Raw genomic sequence first — 18,309 nt, 5'->3', positions numbered from 1 at the left:
CCTGGGGCTTTGCTCGTTTCTTTCCTGTTTTCTTTTTATCCGTTTAGCAAAGGAGAGACAGTTGATGATTTCATAAGAGGGTATTTTTACGTACAGCCAAGTTTAGCGTAACTAATTTCCTTTTAATACTTATTTCCTTTTGATAAATTAAGTTTTCTAAAAGCAGCTTTTTATATCAGGTTTACAGTGCCTGGCTTAAATATTATTTTATTTTTAAATAACATCACTGATGACGTGTTGAGGGATCTTTCCCTTGTTCAAGGTGTTATTCTTTTAGTACACCTACATTTGTTACAGATTCTCACTCTACACTTCGTGCTAGCACTGATAAAGTTACATAAAAAACTTTTTAAAAAATGATTCCAGTTGATATCTATCAATGTACATTTAAGTGAAGGAGAAAAGTTAAAATCAGACGGCCTTTAGTCTTTTGTATCATTTCTCATTTGAACGGGGGCTGTACGATATCCCAATTTACTAAAACTCATTTGGCCGATAACCAATACTGATACCGATATTTTTATTTTCCTATACCTACTTACTATAAACTATATGACTTTCTCTACTGTGGAATTAAAATCCTGCATTATCTTTGTCAGTTTAGCCAGCTACCAAATGCAAATGCTACAAAGGAGGCTGAAAATGATGCAACAATTTGAACTTGCATTATGTTTGATGTCAAATTTATTCAAGATATTTGCTCTCTCTAAGACTATGGCAACAGTGCAAACTGGATGTGCTGTGCTGCAGGCATTATTGCCACTAGTTTGTCATATAAAAATACCTTTTCTATCGGTGTTATTTAGACGGAATGGCCGATATCCAATATTAAATTTTCCAGCTAATATCGACCTGTGCCGATAATATTGTGCATCCTTAATTTGAACATCAGGGGTGCTAAGAAGACTCTTACTATTCATTAATGAAGAATAAAAATGGCACCTTTCCATATGTTCATTCAAATAATATGCCACTACAAAAAAAAATTAGATTTATTGCTGCTTATTCCTGTACATTGTCCTCCATGTGTTGGTGATGAAGAGCGTGGGCACTACGACATGTCAGTGCTTGTTGGTTGTTCATGCTTTTCGCAGCTGGAAATATTTACAAGTGTTTTTTTTTTTTTTCTTCTACAAGTATAGGAAACATGGAGCAGCTCTCATTCAGAGACATTTAAATCATAGGCCATGTAATAAACCTTATAATTTGATACAATGCCTGACTCATGCCTCTGAAGTCTCTAACCTCTAGCTAAATCTCTCAACATGGAATTCTTGCTGATCTGGAAATCTGCTCCCACAGGCCTGATAGTCTTGGCAGGGAATCTTAGCTATGACTATATAAGGAAGGTAATGATTTCAAGCAGTTAATGATCATATTGCTGCTAATTCAAGTTTGATTGCACCTACATTCATGAACTGATGTTGAAGAGTCTGTTATTTCCTTTGAAAATAACAGAAACTTGTTATTTTCAGAGTTGTCTTTTCTCTTTATGTCATTTCTATGTCAACTCATGTCACATGACTTGAGTTGAACAACAATTCAAGCAGAAGACGCCCTTCATCTGCTGACTGACTGGTTGTAACAGGTTGTGGAAACGGTGAGGACATGATGATAATTTGATCAGAAGGTCTGATTCAATCATCTGTTTAGATAGAAATGTGTGTCTGATCATGTGTTGGCTCACCAGCATGACTGAAACACCAATCAGGAGAGAGAAGATACAGAAAATCCTGCTGAAATTCCAGAGATTTAATGAAGAGTTTCCTGTCCCCCCGGGGGGGGGGGGGGGGCACCAGAGGATGGGACACAGATCATGTGAAGTAGGTCCATCAATAACAAACCAAGCATTGCCATATAATCTTATGCTGAAAATCCACCTGTTCATGGGTCATAAGTTGAATATTAAAGAATTTTAGAAACATTATTCAAAAACCAGAGCTGGTTTCTGATCCCAGATTCAGATTCTATAGATCAATAATGTCTCTGATCATCCCAGGTTGGATCTCCTGAGCTTGTAAACCTCCACCTTCAATACCACCAGTCAGATGGGGGAAGATAAGAGAACCCAGTTGACAAAAAGTAAGAACATTTATATCTACACAACATAACTAAACATTTCAGATATAGCTGCAGAGAGTTGAGCTGAAAGTTAGAAACTGGTTCTGTCTGCTGTCCACGTATATTTTCCTCTTTAACTCTGTTGTCTTTTCTCTTTATTTCATTTCTATGTCAACTCATGTCACATGACTTGAGTTGACCAGCAATTGAAGCAGAAGACCTGCTCCACCTGCTAATCTGCTGGTTGTAACAGATTGTGGAAACGGTGAGGACATGATGATGATGATGATGATGATGATGATGATGATGACAGAAATGAAGGAATGTGTGTCTGTTTTGTGTGATGATTCTCCAGCATCACTGAGATAAGACAACAGCATTAGAGAGAGGACTGAGGAGACACAGAAAAAAATCCTGCTGAAAATTCCGAGATCCCAGGTTGGGTCTCCTCAGCCTGTAAATATTTAGATTTAGAAATTATGACACTGTTTAAGCTCCATACAAAACAGTCCCTTTCGTCCTATCTGCAGCCTGAGTTTGCGTAAACGAAACCAAATGGATAAATCCACATTGTGCTGTAGTGCTCACCGCTTCCAATAGGGGGTGCCAGAAGCGAAACTTTTGCAGCTAGACTGCAAGACATGTGGCTGAGACTTTCTGAAATCTATGCCTCATTTTTCGCTAAAAATACTTCCCGGATATCTTCATTCGGCCGAACAACACATCAAGGACTTAGACGCTAAAAACACAGCATAGAATTTAGCCTCAGCTCTGTTCAAAGGTGAGTAGCGACAGTATACATTAGCTAACCGGAGCTAGCTGCTTGGGAGCTACAGGCGACGTAAGCAGGTGCTGTTGTTCAAAGCCGCTAGCTTTTAGCTGTCTTGTAGCCAGCTAGCTAGCTCCTGACCTTCATTGCAGCCGTTGTGGCTAATAATAAACAGTATTCAGGCGCTCTGGTCGCTGCACTAATAACACGGAGATAGCTTTCAGAAGACTTTGGTTGTAGATAGCTGCAGTTGTCCTGCTATCCAATAACAACCATGTTGTTACCGTCGTGTTGGCACAAGTTGGTGCTAATTTAGTATCTCCAGACTGGAGGCCGTGCTAACCAAAACAGCTTTTAAAAGTATGAACTGCAAACCTATATCACATGCTGGATCTCGTTTAATACATTTAGGTTTAGTGAAACATTTGAAGTTTGGCCAGAGATTCGGCAGTTAGTCGGTTGTTATAAATGGCCTCTGATTAACTAAGTTGGGTTGACAGTTGAAAAACAAAGCTCAGCAGTGGTGTTGACATGATATCAGCGGAGTGGATGAGAATGTCTTTAGGCCAGAGCATCAGGCTGAGTCAGTGTGACCTTAAATGGTTCACTTGGATAGATTTTTATATTAAAATATTATATGAAAAACTAATCTGATTCAATCCCCAGAAGCACTCTATGCAAGATGAGTGAGTTTACTCGCTCGGTGGCTCATTAACATTGGCTACTGTTGGGCTTGTTTACGATGATTCAGACATAGTGAAGTCTGAACTCTCCAAAGAGAAGTTGGAGTTGATTTGATTTTAAATCTAAGCAATTGTTATCCGTGTTTCAACACAAAGTGAGTGACAGTATCAAACCCTAAAATTATTTCACTTTCATTTTGATTCAACAGCTTCCTCCAATCTTCAAATGTTGGTCCAACTTAACCTTTGATAATCAACCGTTTTCTCCAGGAAGGGATCCACTGGAACCTGATTATGTCAACATGACATAATCAGGATGAATGGATGACATAATCAGGATGAATGGATGAATCATAAATAACCAGTGACTACAAAATGGCATTGTCAGCAATTTATTCCTCAGACACCTCTTTAAAACTCTAGATATGATAAAATAGAATAGATTTCATTGTCCTCGACACAAATACAATTTCCACCACACCCTTAAATATTTCTCAATTTTTGTTTTATCTCACTTTAATGTTTCAAACTAACAAATAAACTTTAGTAAGGGATTTAAAAAAAGAGTAAATACTAAATATGGTTTTTCAAATGATGTTATGAGTCTAGAGGAAAAAAAGCCATAAAGTAATCATTCGCTAAAGCCAACAACTGCTGTGCCAGTCTGCAACTGGCATCAAGCATTTGATCAAGCAGTTGATCTTTGTTCTAGAGGATAGTTTTAAAGTTGAGCAGCTTTTTCTTCTCTCTCTTCATGCCACAGGATCTCGGGCGGATTTAAGCCAGGCTTTGATTAGGCCACTGGTTTTCGAGCTGTCTGGAGGTGGAAATGACTTTGAATATTTTCCCCGAGTACTGTGGCAAACGTATTATAAAGAGGATTTTCAACACCACCAGAAAATGTTTTTCAAGCCTTGGTGTTCTTTCCAGTAAACAGAAAATGATGACCAATTTCAATTTCATCATATTTTCATTGAACCAAAACCTGTTGGTAGTGGGAAATTCAGTCCCACAAGCTCGTCAATGAAAGACTAATCTTTCATTGACGATTAGTCATCAAGGGTTGTTCTGACGAGCTTCTGTGCAGATCGTTAGCTTCAGACTGAGTACGTTTGTTCTCATTATGCTTTATTAGCTACATTAGCTGTGTGACTTTTCACATTTCACAACCGATGTAGCGTCTGTCCCTGGATGTGATCATACCCACAGTAGGACGGAACGAAACCCATCTTGACACAGGAACTCAGACAGTTATAGCAACAGGATTAAACTATTATTAGAATGCAAATGGTTAAAAAGCTAGCATTAGCTTATCCTGTCCGACTTACTTACTGACATCTTTGGGCTTTTCCTGTTCTTTTGCCTTGTTGGCAAAATACTTTGGAGTAATGCTTTTGTAAGAGTTGAACGGCTCTTCTCCAGGTCTACTTGTAATGTTGCTTGTGTTTGAGCCGTGACTGTTCCCACAAGCCTCTGCAGAAAGATGAAAATGTCTGTTTGTATTGATCTTTGGCACAAATAAGAATCTTTGACAACCCTAGTTTGTAACACTTCCCAGACTGAGAATATTACTGACTTTGTTTCTCATTTGACTAAATTTCTTTAGCTACAGGCAGGATGTGTTGCGTTTTGAGATGTGTTGTCGTACTTCGTGTTGTCAGATTCTTTTTCAGTAATTTCTTGACTCTGCAGGTCTGGAAGTCGGTGTGCTCCTGGATGTTGCTGGTAAAACTGAGCTCAGTTGCAGAAAAATAGACAGTTTATAATTGAACAAGTGGTGCATTTATTTTCTCAATACATGAAATCATCATTTGAAAACTGCTTACTAAAATGGCAGTCTGGCAGAAAAACAAACCAAAACAAGTCTATATAGGGGCAAACAGGTTTTTTCAATAGTATGTAAATACAACAATACAAAATGTTCAAAATAGGTCAAGGTCATAAATTCACATGATTAACGAAACTCTTGGTAAATCGCCTTTTTTAGCCAGCTAACTGGCAGTGCTATGCTAAATGTTTTTAGCCTATTTCCAGCAGTTCAAGTAATCCTGTCTCAGCAGGATTATTGATCTGCTTCAGTGAGTTATTAAATAGACATGAAACACACTTTACGTCACCTAGGCCTGACATTAAAAGCTTGAGAAAAGTTTTACTGGTAGACGAAGACAAATCGCACAACTGACTCCTGTTAAACTGAGCTGGAACCACGGAGAGCAGTGGAAGTTGTCAATATTGTTTAAACCCACCTGGAAAATTAGCAGCAGTTTGATGGATTTCCAGCTGAAAACTTTCTAATCTTTACATTTATGTCATCAGGATCAGGACCACCCAGGGCCGGACATGACTGGAGCTGGAAGTGGTGAGATGTTTGGGTCTTTTTTAAAAAAAATAAATAAATAAATAAATCTATAAGTCCTTGAAGTGGATTGTTGTCATTTTTTCAAGTATTAATATAATCTGCTTTTATATCAATTGAATAATTACATATAAATGTTTTTTTTTTGTGTGCTGAGTGATGCTTTGTTTAGCAATCTGTTGTGCTGTGTGTTCAGGGGGCCAGGGTCCGTCGGACGGGGCCGACGGCGAGGAGCCAGAGAAGTGTCCGGTCTGCCTGGGCACGCTGGCCGGAGGAGAGCTCGCCATGCCGGACAGCTGCTGCCATGTTTTCTGCCTCAGATGCCTCCTCACATGGGCACAGGTGACGCTTGAGTAAACTAACACACATTTTGTCATTTTTCTCTGTTTGAATCAGTTAGAAAAATTCGGGTGTCTTTGCTCCACCATGGCAGATGTCTTCCTCGTGCCCTGTGGACAGACGACCATTCACTAATGTTTACAGATGGGACGGCCACCTCGGCCTCGTGCAGGTCAGCAGCCCTTTAACTACAGTACTTTCTGGTAACTTCATAACACTGTTATGAAACTGAGAGCTAGTTTCTGTTTGACCTGAGCAGATCAGGTGTCTGATATGATTCAGATAATATTTGTAGAGGTTGAACAAAAAGCCAGATGGTTTTAATGCAATGTTGACTTTCTTTGGATCTGAACAGGATGAGTTGCTTTTTGAGGTATTTTTACCTACTTCATGTTATTAGAAGTTTTATTGAAGAGATTTCTTGATACGACAGGTCAGGCAGTAATAAGCTAAGGTGAACTACGACCAGGCTAGTGAATTTCTTAAACTTGGTTGAAAAAACCTTTGCTTTTTGATTTCTTGATGGCAGTCTGAACAGTCCAATTGTAATCTTTTCACTCCCCCAAAAATTCAGATTTGTGCCACTTCCACATGTGAAACTAAATCGGATACGTATTTGATAGTTTCCAAGGCGCGGTCTGAACGGTCTAAATGCGTTATAATGTAGTGGCTTTAAATTTGTGGGTCTTTCTTCAACAAGTGAAATGCTCATTTTGGTTCAAATCAGCTGACTTGGCAATTAAAGAATATACCACTTCTTTGTGTTAATAAACGTTATATGTTTTGGGCTATTATCCATCTGTATTCCTTCCTTTGATTGAATATAAACATAATTTGAAAATGTTTTGTTTTTACCCTGTTTATCTTTGATATAAAAATGGGAAAAAAAGAACTCATTGGTAAGGTAGCAAATATATTTTTGATCCATGGAAATTTATTTTTTTTATTTTTTATTTTTTTTATTTTTTATTTTTTAGATTCCTGTAAGGAGGCAAACAACTCAAATAGAATCTGACTTTTGCTGCTGTCGAAAACCTGAACAGAAAGTCTGTCTCAAGTGAGTTTTCCTGACACATTCTGGTGTTTGACTAAAGAATGATCAGTTTCTCTTTAAAGTCAAATGGTATTTCTTTTTTTCTTACAGAAACAAGCCTGCTAGGAGATTACGGCAGCAGAAAATGGAGAGGAAATCTGACGTCAAAACAAGAGGGCTCGTGCGGAAGTGTATGTTTTTTTGTTTTGGTTTTTTTTTTGTTTTTTTCAGAAACGTGCTCGAACCCGAACGCCTGACTTATCAATATCTCATTTTAGGTAACGACGAGGACCCATCTTCTCGAAACAGAAAAAAGGTGCGCTTCTTCATCCATTTCTACTGGAAACACGTTTTTGCTGTTGTGGTTTGAAACTTAAAATGACTCATTTAAATCCAAATAATCTGAAGTTTTGATTAGTATTAATGGGTGAAAATGCTTACTCCAGTAGATTCAAATAACTGGGAAGGTTGGAAAATTCTCCATCTGACGCACAAAACTATCTGACAAATTGTAATATTTCCGATGACATCATGGCTTTGAGGTACAAACAAAGGAGAGGTTTTGTGGGTAGCAGAACCCCTCCCCTTCAAATTATTAAACTACTAACAAGTAACAAGTAACACGAATATGTCGCACAGAAATATTAATCAAAATCAGTGTTTGGTCTGTTTGTCATTTTGAACACAATTGTATCTGAGTCTCAACCTTGTCTGTGACCTACCCCAGCAATCACAGTCCTGGATTATCCAATCAATATTAGCGACTGGCATTGTGTGGAACATCTATTGTTCCTGAGCATGGCCTGTCTTGCTCTCAGGGGTTATCACACTGCTGGGTAAAACAAAATCCAATATCCAGTTGGTCTTCCAGAGTTTCCTTTACTCTGGTTCCAGTTTTAGCATCTTTGTTTGATGTGGTCGGTGTTCCACATGTCTTATCCAGGTGAGGGGAACGGAGTGCTGCGCGTGGTCTCCACCCCCCTGCGTCTCTGTAACGACACCAACACAGGACGTGTAAGTCTCACTGCTGGCTGTGGGTTGTAGCTTTATCATTGTATATGTATTACCGTTTTTATTTATTTATTTATTTTTCTTGTTCTGCAGTGCAGATCCTGTGTGGCTAGCAGAGCACCTAGCATACGACACTGGAATCACACAGTGCAAGCTGCAGGCGCAACGATGCCCTTGGCTCTCCTCTGCTGCTCCCATTCCTGCTGACGGACCCCCAAGGTAATGAAACTGCTGGCTACCCCTGCTGTGAGGAAGGTTGACCTACAGTGATTCAGTTGTTCTTTAATACCCACTGGATCCTCAGCTTCATTTGAAAGCTTCAGTGAAAGTTGTACTTTTGTAACTTAATGAATAAAGCCAGCTGATGGTATTGTGATATTTGACACTAAAGCACATCTCTCTAAAAACACTAACACTAGTCTTAGAAAACATAACCATTATGAAATATGTTTCTTTAGGACTCCAGTGATATGACTTGCAATTCTTATTTAACTGCACAAAGTTTTTGCATAATTTCATATTTTCAAATTTATTGATGTATATCGACGCTCTCATGAAACAGTGGAGAAAATTGTAAAAAATAAAGTAATAAAACACTGTCCATTTATGGTTTTGTTGCATTTTGCAGGCGGTGTTTTCCAGGTTGGAACAACTCGTCTCCATTTGGTCTCATCTCATCTCCCTTCACCCCCAGCTCATCGTTTAGCTCGAGTAGTTTTGGTGAGTAATATCTGATGTTTCGGAGATAATGAAGAGTTAAGAGTTCTTTAGAAATCACATAAATGCTGATTTATTCTTGTCAAACTGTCCCAGGAACAACATTTTTAATGTCTTAGTTGTTACTACTATTCCAGTTAGTCTATTCCAGAGGCATGCAATCCTGGTCCTTGGGGGCAAAATGTAGTGTGCCACAGGTGTAATATTCTACTAATTCCAAACAATTGCCCATTATTTACTGTGTCTGTTATGTACTGTCCAATAAGGATCAACTGTTGTGTTCTGTCCCGTAGTATTTCAGGGTGTTGTCTGCGCTGTCACATGTCCTAAGGGAGGAGAGAAGCGGGGCAGCAGATCATCAACATCTAAAGCACCCACCAAAGAGCCAGAGTCTCTCCCCTCCAGAAGATCTAGACGCAACACTAAAAGTCAGGAAGAGACTCCGTCAGACTGCAAATCCCCAGCACAAGCCAGTTTGTCAGACTCCGATTCATCCGCCGGCCAGTCCTCCAAGCTGAGCAAACCTTCTCCAGCGCCAACAAAGAGGAAAGGGAAACGGGTGACAAACAGAAAGGCCAGTGGCAAACGGAAAGCCACAAGAAAAAACAGCAGTAGTCCACCTGTAAGTGAGGAAGAGGAGGATGGAGATGACAACATTGAGAAGGAAGAACAAGAGAATGCAATTATAGAAGACATGGATATGAACAACTCTGACCAGCTGCAGACTGCTGAAAATACCCTCAAAGAAGAGTCGAATGGATGCAATTCTGCTGATGAGCAAGTAGACATAAGCTCTGCGAACGGTGTTGAGCAAAACAAAGAGGTGACGCAAGAAGAATCTTGTGAAAAACAACAAGAAGAGACAGCTGGCGAAGAAAAAAATGACTTATCCTGTTTTACGGACTCAACTCAGAACAGTCCTGTTTCGACCTATGAGGAAAGCCACAGCCAAAAAGATGAACCTGTCAGCCCTGTTTCCAGCGCAGATAGCGAGTTTGATGAAAGGACTTTGCAATCTCCCCCTGACTCTCAAATGTCCCCGCTGGAAGACCAGGCGTCTCTTCAGAGTGATGAGAACACAGACCTGGATGATGAGATGGAAGTGTGTGAATCAGTAGAGGCATCCTTACCAGAAGAATCTTCTAACGAATTAAAGGAGGAAATGTGCAGAGATTTGAAAGAGTCCAATTGCCCAGCTGAGAGAGAATCTGACAAAAACATAGCCGATGAAGATGCAAACACATCTGAGGATAGTGTTGGAATGCCTGAATCACAGGAGTATTCAGAAGTCCATAGTTCTGTAGAACAGGCAAAGGAAGATCCTACACCCAATGAAGATGTTGTGGCCAAAGAGGAAGTCTTAACGAACTCTACCATCCAAGAGGAGGGCATCATGAAGGAGGACTCTGTCACCCTTGAGGAGGCTATAACCAAGGAAAACTCTACGGTCATAGAGAAAGTGGAGAAAGACCCAACTCAAGAGGGGGCTTTAAAAAAGGAGGACTTTGTGGCCCAAGAGGAGGTCACAACCAAGGAGAAATTTCCATGCAAAGAGGAAGCCATAACAAAAGAGAATGATTCACCAAAGGATGATGTCAAGTCCAACAGTGACTCCACACAGAGTTACGATTGCACAAATAAGGATAACACAAATGTTGTCCCTATGGACTGCAGCTCACCCACAAGTGAGCCTGGGAGCAGTTCCCTTCAGGAACTTGCGAGTGACAAGGATTGCAATACTGACATAGTAACTCCTGCTACTGCTCCCGAAACCCAAGTCAACAAAAATGCCAGTTCCAAGCCACAAAGGGAGAGAGAAAGGAGCCAAGAGAGGAAGAATGGCAAGCAGCGGCGCTCTCGATTCCACTCGCCATCTTCCAAATGGTCGCCTCGGAGAGAGTCAAGGAGGGAATCATCAAGACGCTCACGTTCAAGAGAACGTGATGACATGTCCTCGAGTCGATCGTCCCGTGCTCGCAGCAGAGACAGAGACAGGGAGCGGGACGGAGACCGAGACTATTTCAGGAGGGACCGCAGCCGTGAAAGGAGGAGAAGACGATCCAGGAGTCGGTCTCGATCAAGGTCTCGGTCTCGGTCCAGATCTCGGTCACGATCTCGATCAAGAACAAGGTCTTACAGGCGAGGGCCTAGCCCTGAACGGGCAACATCTAGAGAGCAGTCTCCCCAGAGGAAGGAGCGTAGAGGAGGCTGGAAGTCTGGGCATAGTGGTAGCTCTGGTTACGAGGGTCGAAGATATCAAGGAGGGTCTGGCCGCTTTGAAAATGGTGTGTCTCTAGAAAGCTCTCATGACAGGCAGACTTGGTCTGAGAATCCTGACTGGGTCACAGAAAAGACTCGGGGTGACGCTGAAGACAGGAGCCGCGACTCAGGGTTCAGCAGTGGTTCAAAGTGGGAAGACCAGCGAAGGGGCAGCGGAAATGAGGGAGAATCACGTGGACGGGGGAGTCGTGGAGGTTTTGACCGTAGTCGAGGCACAGGCCGGGGCGGTGGCAACCGCAGCTTCTACAGCCAACAGGATGAAACGCCCGACACGCGCTGGCAGCCCAGAAACAATTTCTCAGGTACAGGCAACAATTCAGGGAACGACTCCTACAGCCGCTTCAATGAAAACCGGGGCGGCAGTCGGAAGAAAGAGCCAGAGCCAGGAGACTCCATGATCGACCGGTCGGGATGGTCCTCAGCATCCAGCTGGGCTGTGAGGAGGACACTGCCTGCAGATGTGCAGGATTATTACTCCAAGAGGGAGAGAGGAGGAGCCGGCACCTGGAACCGACAAGAGGAGGAGCAGCAGGCACCAGCAGGTTATTTCTTTTGCTCTATACTTGGAAAAGCACATTCTTCTACACTGTGTGCACAATTATAAGGCTTATTTTTATTAATGACCCTCTACATTGCTATCAGTTACTCCAACATTTTAATAAACCTTGAAAATGAATGTTTAAGAAAGTAAAACTAAGGTTTTGGTTTCTCGGGAGAATATTTACATGTGCACAAAAACAAAATTTTCCATGTAACTTTTTTTCTTCAACAAGTTTCTTGCAACCCTGTTGACTATTATCAACAAATCGTTCAGTGATTGTGTGATCAAGGCCCAAATTAACTCAGCAATTTAAAAAATTATGCACCTCTAGAAGAGACTTTTGGTCATTTTTGACTATTAAGTGTCAGATAAATATCTTTTTGTTCATTTTGCCTAAAGGAAAAAAAGTTGCCTAATAATTACGCACACCTTGATAGTGAATGTTGACCTCCATAGGCCACACCCTTCCATCATTATACAAATACACACCACCTGCTACACTTAAATCCATAAAGCATTCAAGTCTATCCAGCTTGGAGTCGGAAAATATGCCAAAAAAAAATTAACTTTCCTTATAATTGCGCACAATGTATATTATATAATATATTTGAAACGTTAGTTACTTAAATTCTGAGCTGAGACAATGTTCTACCATGACAAGGAGTGAAGGTAGGAACCAGGATTTACTCTGGAGACTGCAAGCAGAAAATGGCTGCAGCTACAGAGAGTAAAAGATTTTAATCAGATTTTTCATGATTCATGAAATGAAACTCGTATACATTTGTTGCATATTGAAATATTTCAAGCCTTTATTTCTTGCCATATTTTAGTTTATTACTAATAGATAATAGAAACCTGAAATTTATTGTCAGACAATTAGAACATGCTTGTATACAGAACTCTGTGAACTAGCAGCTTCTTCACCGTTTGTGTCTTCCCCTCCTTGTTTATGTAGTCCAGGATTGTCTTCTGGAATCTGTCCAATCAGCAGTTAGTTTTCACATGACTGTGTGTCCCTCTCTGACCCACAGAGAAACCATTTTGATGCCAAGGAAATCTTAGCAGGAGTAAATTAGCCGACTAAGGTGTGACACGAGTTTCTGTTAAACTTTTTTTTTTTCCACAATATTCAAAGTTTCTGAGAGACCAGGTTTTAGGTTTTCATTAACTATAAGCCAAGGTCATCAAAATGTCAAGAAATAAAATCTTTAAATATTTCACTGTGTGTAATAAAATCCGTATATGGGTTTGACTTTCTGACATTAGTGACAAAAATGTTTTACTTTTTTATGATACTCAAATGTTTTCAGATGTCCTTTCCATGTTACCCTAGTCTTAAACTTCCAGCAGCAGCTCAGTGTCTAGATTGCCAGTGCTGAGATTGGCTGAGTTGCATGGCAACTAGGGGAGATAACAAATTAAGTCAGTTTAAAGATTTTGATGAAAACAAGTATCTTTGAATAGTTAATTTCTTTTAGTATTAAAGTATTAGTATAAGTTTTAGCTTTCCTTCCTCTTTCATTTATTTATTTTATCCCTTTTTTGTTTCCTTGTTTTTCTCGTTTATTCTTCCTTTCTCATTCTTTTATTTATTTTCTCCTTTTCTGTCGTATTCTTTCCTCCTTTGCTTTTTTCTCATTCTTTTCCTTCAAATTTCTTTCCTTTTTTTCTAATTTGTTTCCTTCCTTTGCTGTTAATTTTTTCCTTGTGTCCTTACTACTTGCCTTCCTATCTTCCTTCCTTTTAATTTGTTCTTTTGCTTTCTCCATTGTGCCAATAAATAATTTATAGAATGAATTCATAGTGAACTCAGGTTTTTCCTGTTTTAAAATGGACCATAAGGAAATGTCTAGCAAAGTATATAAAATGTGTAAAAACTGTAAAATAAAATTTGTTTTTCTCCGTTTTGTGCTTTTAGATCCACCAAAGAGCGACCCTATTCCTCCTAACCCACAGGTTGTTCCTGGTAACGCACCGGTAGCCGTTTTGAGCGTCCTTCCTCCCCCTCCTCCTCCTCAGCTTGGCGTCCTCCACCATCCATACCCACTGCAGCGCCCCCTGCCGGTTAGCCTGCAGCCCGCCACTCCATACCCCATACCCCCTCAGGTGCCCATACACCTCCACCCCACAGTGCCGCTGCTCCAGGTACCCACCGTCACTGCCCAAGGCCTCCCTCCTCCCCCACCGCCACCGCCGCCCATGCAGGCCGCCGGCCAGACCGTAGCAGTCGCAGCTCAGCCTGACGGGCACACGGCTCAGGTACGGTAACCATGGAGATGGCAGCTAACTTCAAAAAGCTGTATCAAGTTGTCTATCTGAATGATAAAAATTCTGTATTACTCCAGATGGTGAGCACGGTCGTAGGCTACAGCAAACCAGCCCTCCTCCCCACGCCGACCAAAGTGGGCGTGGCCACAGCGTCCCAGGTCCAGCCGGCTCCCAGCCAGGCGCTGCCGTCCTCCACCACCCAGCCCGGCCAGCACAGCAAGGCCCAAGCCGACAGCTCCAAAAAAGAGAAGGTACTCAACAGGGCTCTCTGTGCCAGTATGAACGAGTTCAGCTTCCTGTCAGCTAACCATGTCACTTCCTGTTTGTGCTTCAGAAACAACAGATACAAGAGAAGGCTATAAACGAAGTGAAGACAGCCATCAAACCGTTTTATCAGAGGAAGGAAATCACAAAGGAGGAGTACAAGGAGATCGTCCGCAAAGCAGTAGAGAAGGTACAAACACACACACGTTTGTATTTCTAACCTTTAGGAACTTAACTAGGACAGCTTAACTAATGAATCAGTTACAGGGACATGTTGGGAGGGGGGGCAACGGTTACAGGGACATGTTGGGGGTAGTGGAGAGGAACGGTTACTGGGACATGGGAGTCAAATGCAGTCGGATCCAAAATGGCATCCAACTTTAATCAAACATGTTTATTCAAACTCTTTCAGTGTCAACTTCAGTTTTTTTTTTTTTTTTTTTGGGGATTTTTTTGTGATGGACTGCCAGTTGCTTAACAAGTGATTATTATATTGATTAATTGGATAAAAGTTTTGGCTCATTTTGCAGAATTTTTATTTAATCACTTAAAACTTTTTTATAAACAATATTAGAAATAAGTTGAAAGATTCAAATAAACAAATCAGTTAATTTTCTTAAGAAATAAACATTTTAATGCCTAAGATAAAGTAGCAGCTTTCCTTTAGCGATCAAAAAGCGCCAGTTATGCCAATGGCTTCCCTGTTCCCTAAAGCACTGTAGGACATCAATGGGTTAACCAATATATCAACATGGATAAATATACTGTAAACACCCTGCCCCCCAAAAAACAGTCTAAATATTAACATTTTTAGTAGCTAGAATGGGATAATTGCAGGAAATCAGATCGGATTTCTTTCTTTTCCTGCTCAGGTCTGCCACAGCAAGAGCGGAGAGGTGAACTCCAGCAAAGTGGCCAACCTGGTGAAGGCATACGTGGACAAATACAAACACGCCCGCAAGAAATGAACCTGCAGGGAGCGCTGGTTTCCCCTCCCAGACCCGTTCTGCTGATCCGATCAAGTGCAATTTCCTCCTGCTGGAATCTGGCCTCCCAAGCCAAGCGAGAGCCAGCGTTTCCTCCTTTTTTGATATATCTACCTTTTATTGAATGAAGATTTGTTTTCTATAGATTTTCATATTTTGTTAGAAAATAATGACCTGATCATAAATTGTAATTGCAAGAGCCCTTTATTTTGCTTAGATCATGGGACTTTGGGGGAGCTGCTGTAGAGTGCAGTGAGATTACTAAAGATGCACTCTGAAGATTGTGGCGAAGAGCATCCTAATTTCATAGCTTGAATCAATATCAATGCTTCTTTAAAAAAAAAAAAAAACTGTAATATTTCAACTGAAAGGTAAACAAAAAAAAACAGTGCTTTTGTCTTTAATAGTCTCTGTAGCCCAATGAAAGGCCTGCAATCTGAGGACTGTGATTGTAATCAGGGCTCTGATTGGATCCAAAGTCAGATGCCTAATCAGCAGCGAGTGTGTCTGGGGGTGAATGTGTAATATCTGTGTGTGTGTGTACATGAGCTGTGCAAATTGTCTGGAACGTAGTGAAATAAACTAGATGCTTCCTGCTGTGCAGTGTCGATCAGAGGGTACCTGTTGTAATTGCAGCTCAGAGCCACAAGGAGGGGGTAGCGCTTCTGGATTTGTGGGAACCCTAATGCTCATTTAAAAATGTATGTTTTTGTTTTGTAGGAAAAAATGTTAAATTGTCTGAATGGAAACCAGATTGTTGGGCAGCGATAATAAAATGCGCAGAAGGGATTCCATAGAACATGTTTAATTAGATCCTCATCCTCAAACTTGGATCTTTTCTCCTTGAAGGCTTAAAGATCTAAATAAAGTTGATTTCACTTTATTTCTCTGCCTTGTATGTTGGGTTGACTTCAATGAAAATATTCTTTAATAAGTTAGCATAAGTGCAGTAAATGATCAAAAAGGTAATTAATAAGGAAGTTGTGTTCCCCCCCCCCCAAAAAAAAAAAAAAATTATAAAAAATTTGTTTTAAATAATGAAAGGGATAAGATCAGGATTGATTGGAATTAGTGGGGGATTCCCAAGGGGATAGCATTCCTAGTGAGCATTCTAGCGTTCGACAGCTAACTGAAAATTACAGAGGACCGGTGGTGAGGACAAATGTCTCCAATGTAAATTAGATAAAGGAGATGATTGGAAAGGAGCAGACTATTTCTTGACCTACAGTAGACCTTCTATTCTAGTAGGTCTGGTGTGAAGAGTGCCATCGTCATTTGATAAGTTAGCATAAGGCTGAGACTTTAAAAAACTGAAAAAATGTCTGCTCTGGAATTTCAAAATTATTAAACATGCATTACATTTTTAAGACATGAAGTAATAGAAAACCTTTATGTCATCTGAGATCAAGTCAAGATTGTCCCTATAGGAAAATGTTATCTAAGCAGTGAAAATCCGATACATGTTCAAAGGTTTTGGAAAGTGAACATTGTAGGCACAAATGTTTGTCACCTTAGTTAGAAAAACATAAAACTGAGCATAGTTTGTTCAGTTTACAATGATCCAATGATTTCCACAGGTCTTGTTCAAAATTTCATTTTTAGATGTTTGCATAAATTGAGTTGTTGGACCAAGTTGTATGACTATGTGGTTTGATTCCTCTGTAGTTAAATGAATTTGAGCCAATCAAAATCAACTGAAATAGTGTCTTGAAAAGTTCCTTGGCATGACGTTCCCTCATGAAGAAATCCAACTAGGAAAGGTTGAGATTGGAACTCCAGCTAAAATATTAGAACTTAGGATATCACTTCGTATTCAGATCACCAAGCTACACTAATCCTCCTAACATTTGAAAATAGAGGCCAACATCAGATATGATGAACACAGAGAATGGAGGTTCAAAAGGTAGTACATTACTTTATTTACAAAAATGTTAACAGCATTTATATATATATATAAAAAGATGACTATAATATAAATCAGTCTCAGCGGGCCGTGGAAAATCTAGTCGGGCCAGCTTTTCTATAGCAGCACTGAAGTGCTTTATAAAAAATATTAGATTTAAAGTTGCTATAATTTTTTTATTTGCAGTCTTACAAAATGTGTAATTAAAATATATCTATCCAGATTATATTGAGCACAAAGAGTCTGAGACCTTAGAACCTGTGTAAAGCCACAGGAGTTTAGGGTAAATATTAAATAGGTGCTGTTTAACTGAAAGTATCTTTTAGGATTAGGATTAATTGATATTTTAGTACATTAAAGCAAAACTACTTTAAAATAAAATTGAAAGAAAATAAATTTCAGTTCCTGTCCACCAGCAGAAGAGCGGGAGCTTCAGTGACCTTTGTCTTTCATAGCGTTCATGATCCAGTCGTAGATGATAAGAGTCATGCAGCCAAACATGACAACAAATCCTAATATCAGGAACATCATAGCCTGGTGGACGAAATTATTTCACAGTTAATACTGAAAAGTTTCAGTTTGTGAATAACTTCATAGATCCATTCATAAAGCTTGTCTTTTACTACAACTTAAAATGTCTTTTGGCATCAGATGTGTAGAATAAGAGACATAAATGTTAAATAATGTCTTACCATAATTTTATGAACTGATATCAATGACTCCTTCTTAACCAGTTTGATATAGAGTGCTGAGGGCAAGATGAAGATCAGCATTGCAGCAGCAGAGGCACCTGGAATGAGGAAAAATGGTCAAATGAATCCCAAAAAAGTCAATAATGCTCTGGCATAAAGACATTGATACATATTAACATGTGCAGTTACTTACCAATAAAGCCAAAAATATCTCTGATGCTCGGGACAAAGATGACCAGAATGTTGGTTCCTGTTAGCAGGGTCAGGGTGATGATAGCGTGACGGATCCAGCTGAAGTCTTTTCCTGGGAACAGCAGGTGGCCGACTGAGGTACGAATCTGTTCAGAACCAGACAAAGATTAGCTCAATGGACTTCATAGTCTTAGTGACTGACTGGATCATTAAC

General features: G+C 40.1%; 2 protein-coding genes across 4 annotated transcripts in view; one reads left to right on the top strand and one right to left on the bottom strand.

Annotated features, from left to right (window-relative positions):
- The first annotated feature begins 2,649 nt into the window (after positions 1–2,649).
- scaf11 (SR-related CTD-associated factor 11) lies at positions 2,650–16,191 on the top strand. 3 transcript variants are annotated; one of them, XM_015030540.1, is made up of 16 exons: positions 2,650–2,842; positions 5,836–5,872; positions 6,066–6,211; positions 6,303–6,380; positions 7,186–7,265; positions 7,353–7,432; positions 7,520–7,557; positions 8,185–8,255; positions 8,346–8,471; positions 8,881–8,972; positions 9,263–11,791; positions 12,703–12,706; positions 13,707–14,049; positions 14,136–14,309; positions 14,393–14,512; positions 15,195–16,191. In XM_015030540.1, exons 2-16 carry the CDS (start codon positions 5,854–5,856, stop codon positions 15,288–15,290), a joined length of 3,996 nt encoding a protein of 1,331 aa, XP_014886026.1. In that variant the 5' UTR covers positions 2,650–2,842; positions 5,836–5,853; the 3' UTR covers positions 15,291–16,191. The 3 variants fall into 3 exon arrangements, with proteins under 3 accessions (XP_014886026.1, XP_014886027.1, XP_014886028.1); XM_015030541.1 differs by having other exon boundaries at positions 5,830–5,872; XM_015030542.1 differs by lacking the exon at positions 12,703–12,706 and having other exon boundaries at positions 13,709–14,049.
- Positions 16,192–17,198: 1,007 nt separating this feature from the next.
- The window catches only part of LOC106946307 (sodium-coupled neutral amino acid transporter 2-like), a gene marked incomplete at its 5' end in the record, with an annotated part of 7,819 nt that continues 6,708 nt past the window's right edge, over positions 17,199–18,309 (bottom strand). The window contains one exon of the mRNA XM_015030538.1: positions 17,199–17,745. Coding sequence (XP_014886024.1) covers positions 17,644–17,745 — 102 coding nt within the window. The remainder of the gene's footprint in view (positions 17,746–18,309) is intronic.

The sequence above is a fragment of the Poecilia latipinna genome, unplaced genomic scaffold (genome assembly GCF_001443285.1).
Source record: "Poecilia latipinna isolate Pla-1442-1.1 unplaced genomic scaffold, P_latipinna-1.0 Scaffold186, whole genome shotgun sequence".
NCBI lineage: Eukaryota > Metazoa > Chordata > Actinopteri > Cyprinodontiformes > Poeciliidae > Poecilia > Poecilia latipinna.
This window is presented reverse-complemented; position numbering and strand designations above follow the sequence as displayed.

What these genes read in the sequence shown, in the direction of transcription:
- scaf11 (XM_015030540.1), top strand. An exon ending in GAACAGAAAGTCTGTCTCAA is followed by an intron (nt 7,266 to 7,352) that starts GTGAGTTTTCCT and finishes TTTTTCTTACAG; the next exon opens with AAACAAGCCTGCTAGGAGAT. An exon ending in CTTCTCGAAACAGAAAAAAG is followed by an intron (nt 7,558 to 8,184) that starts GTGCGCTTCTTC and finishes TGTCTTATCCAG; the next exon opens with GTGAGGGGAACGGAGTGCTG.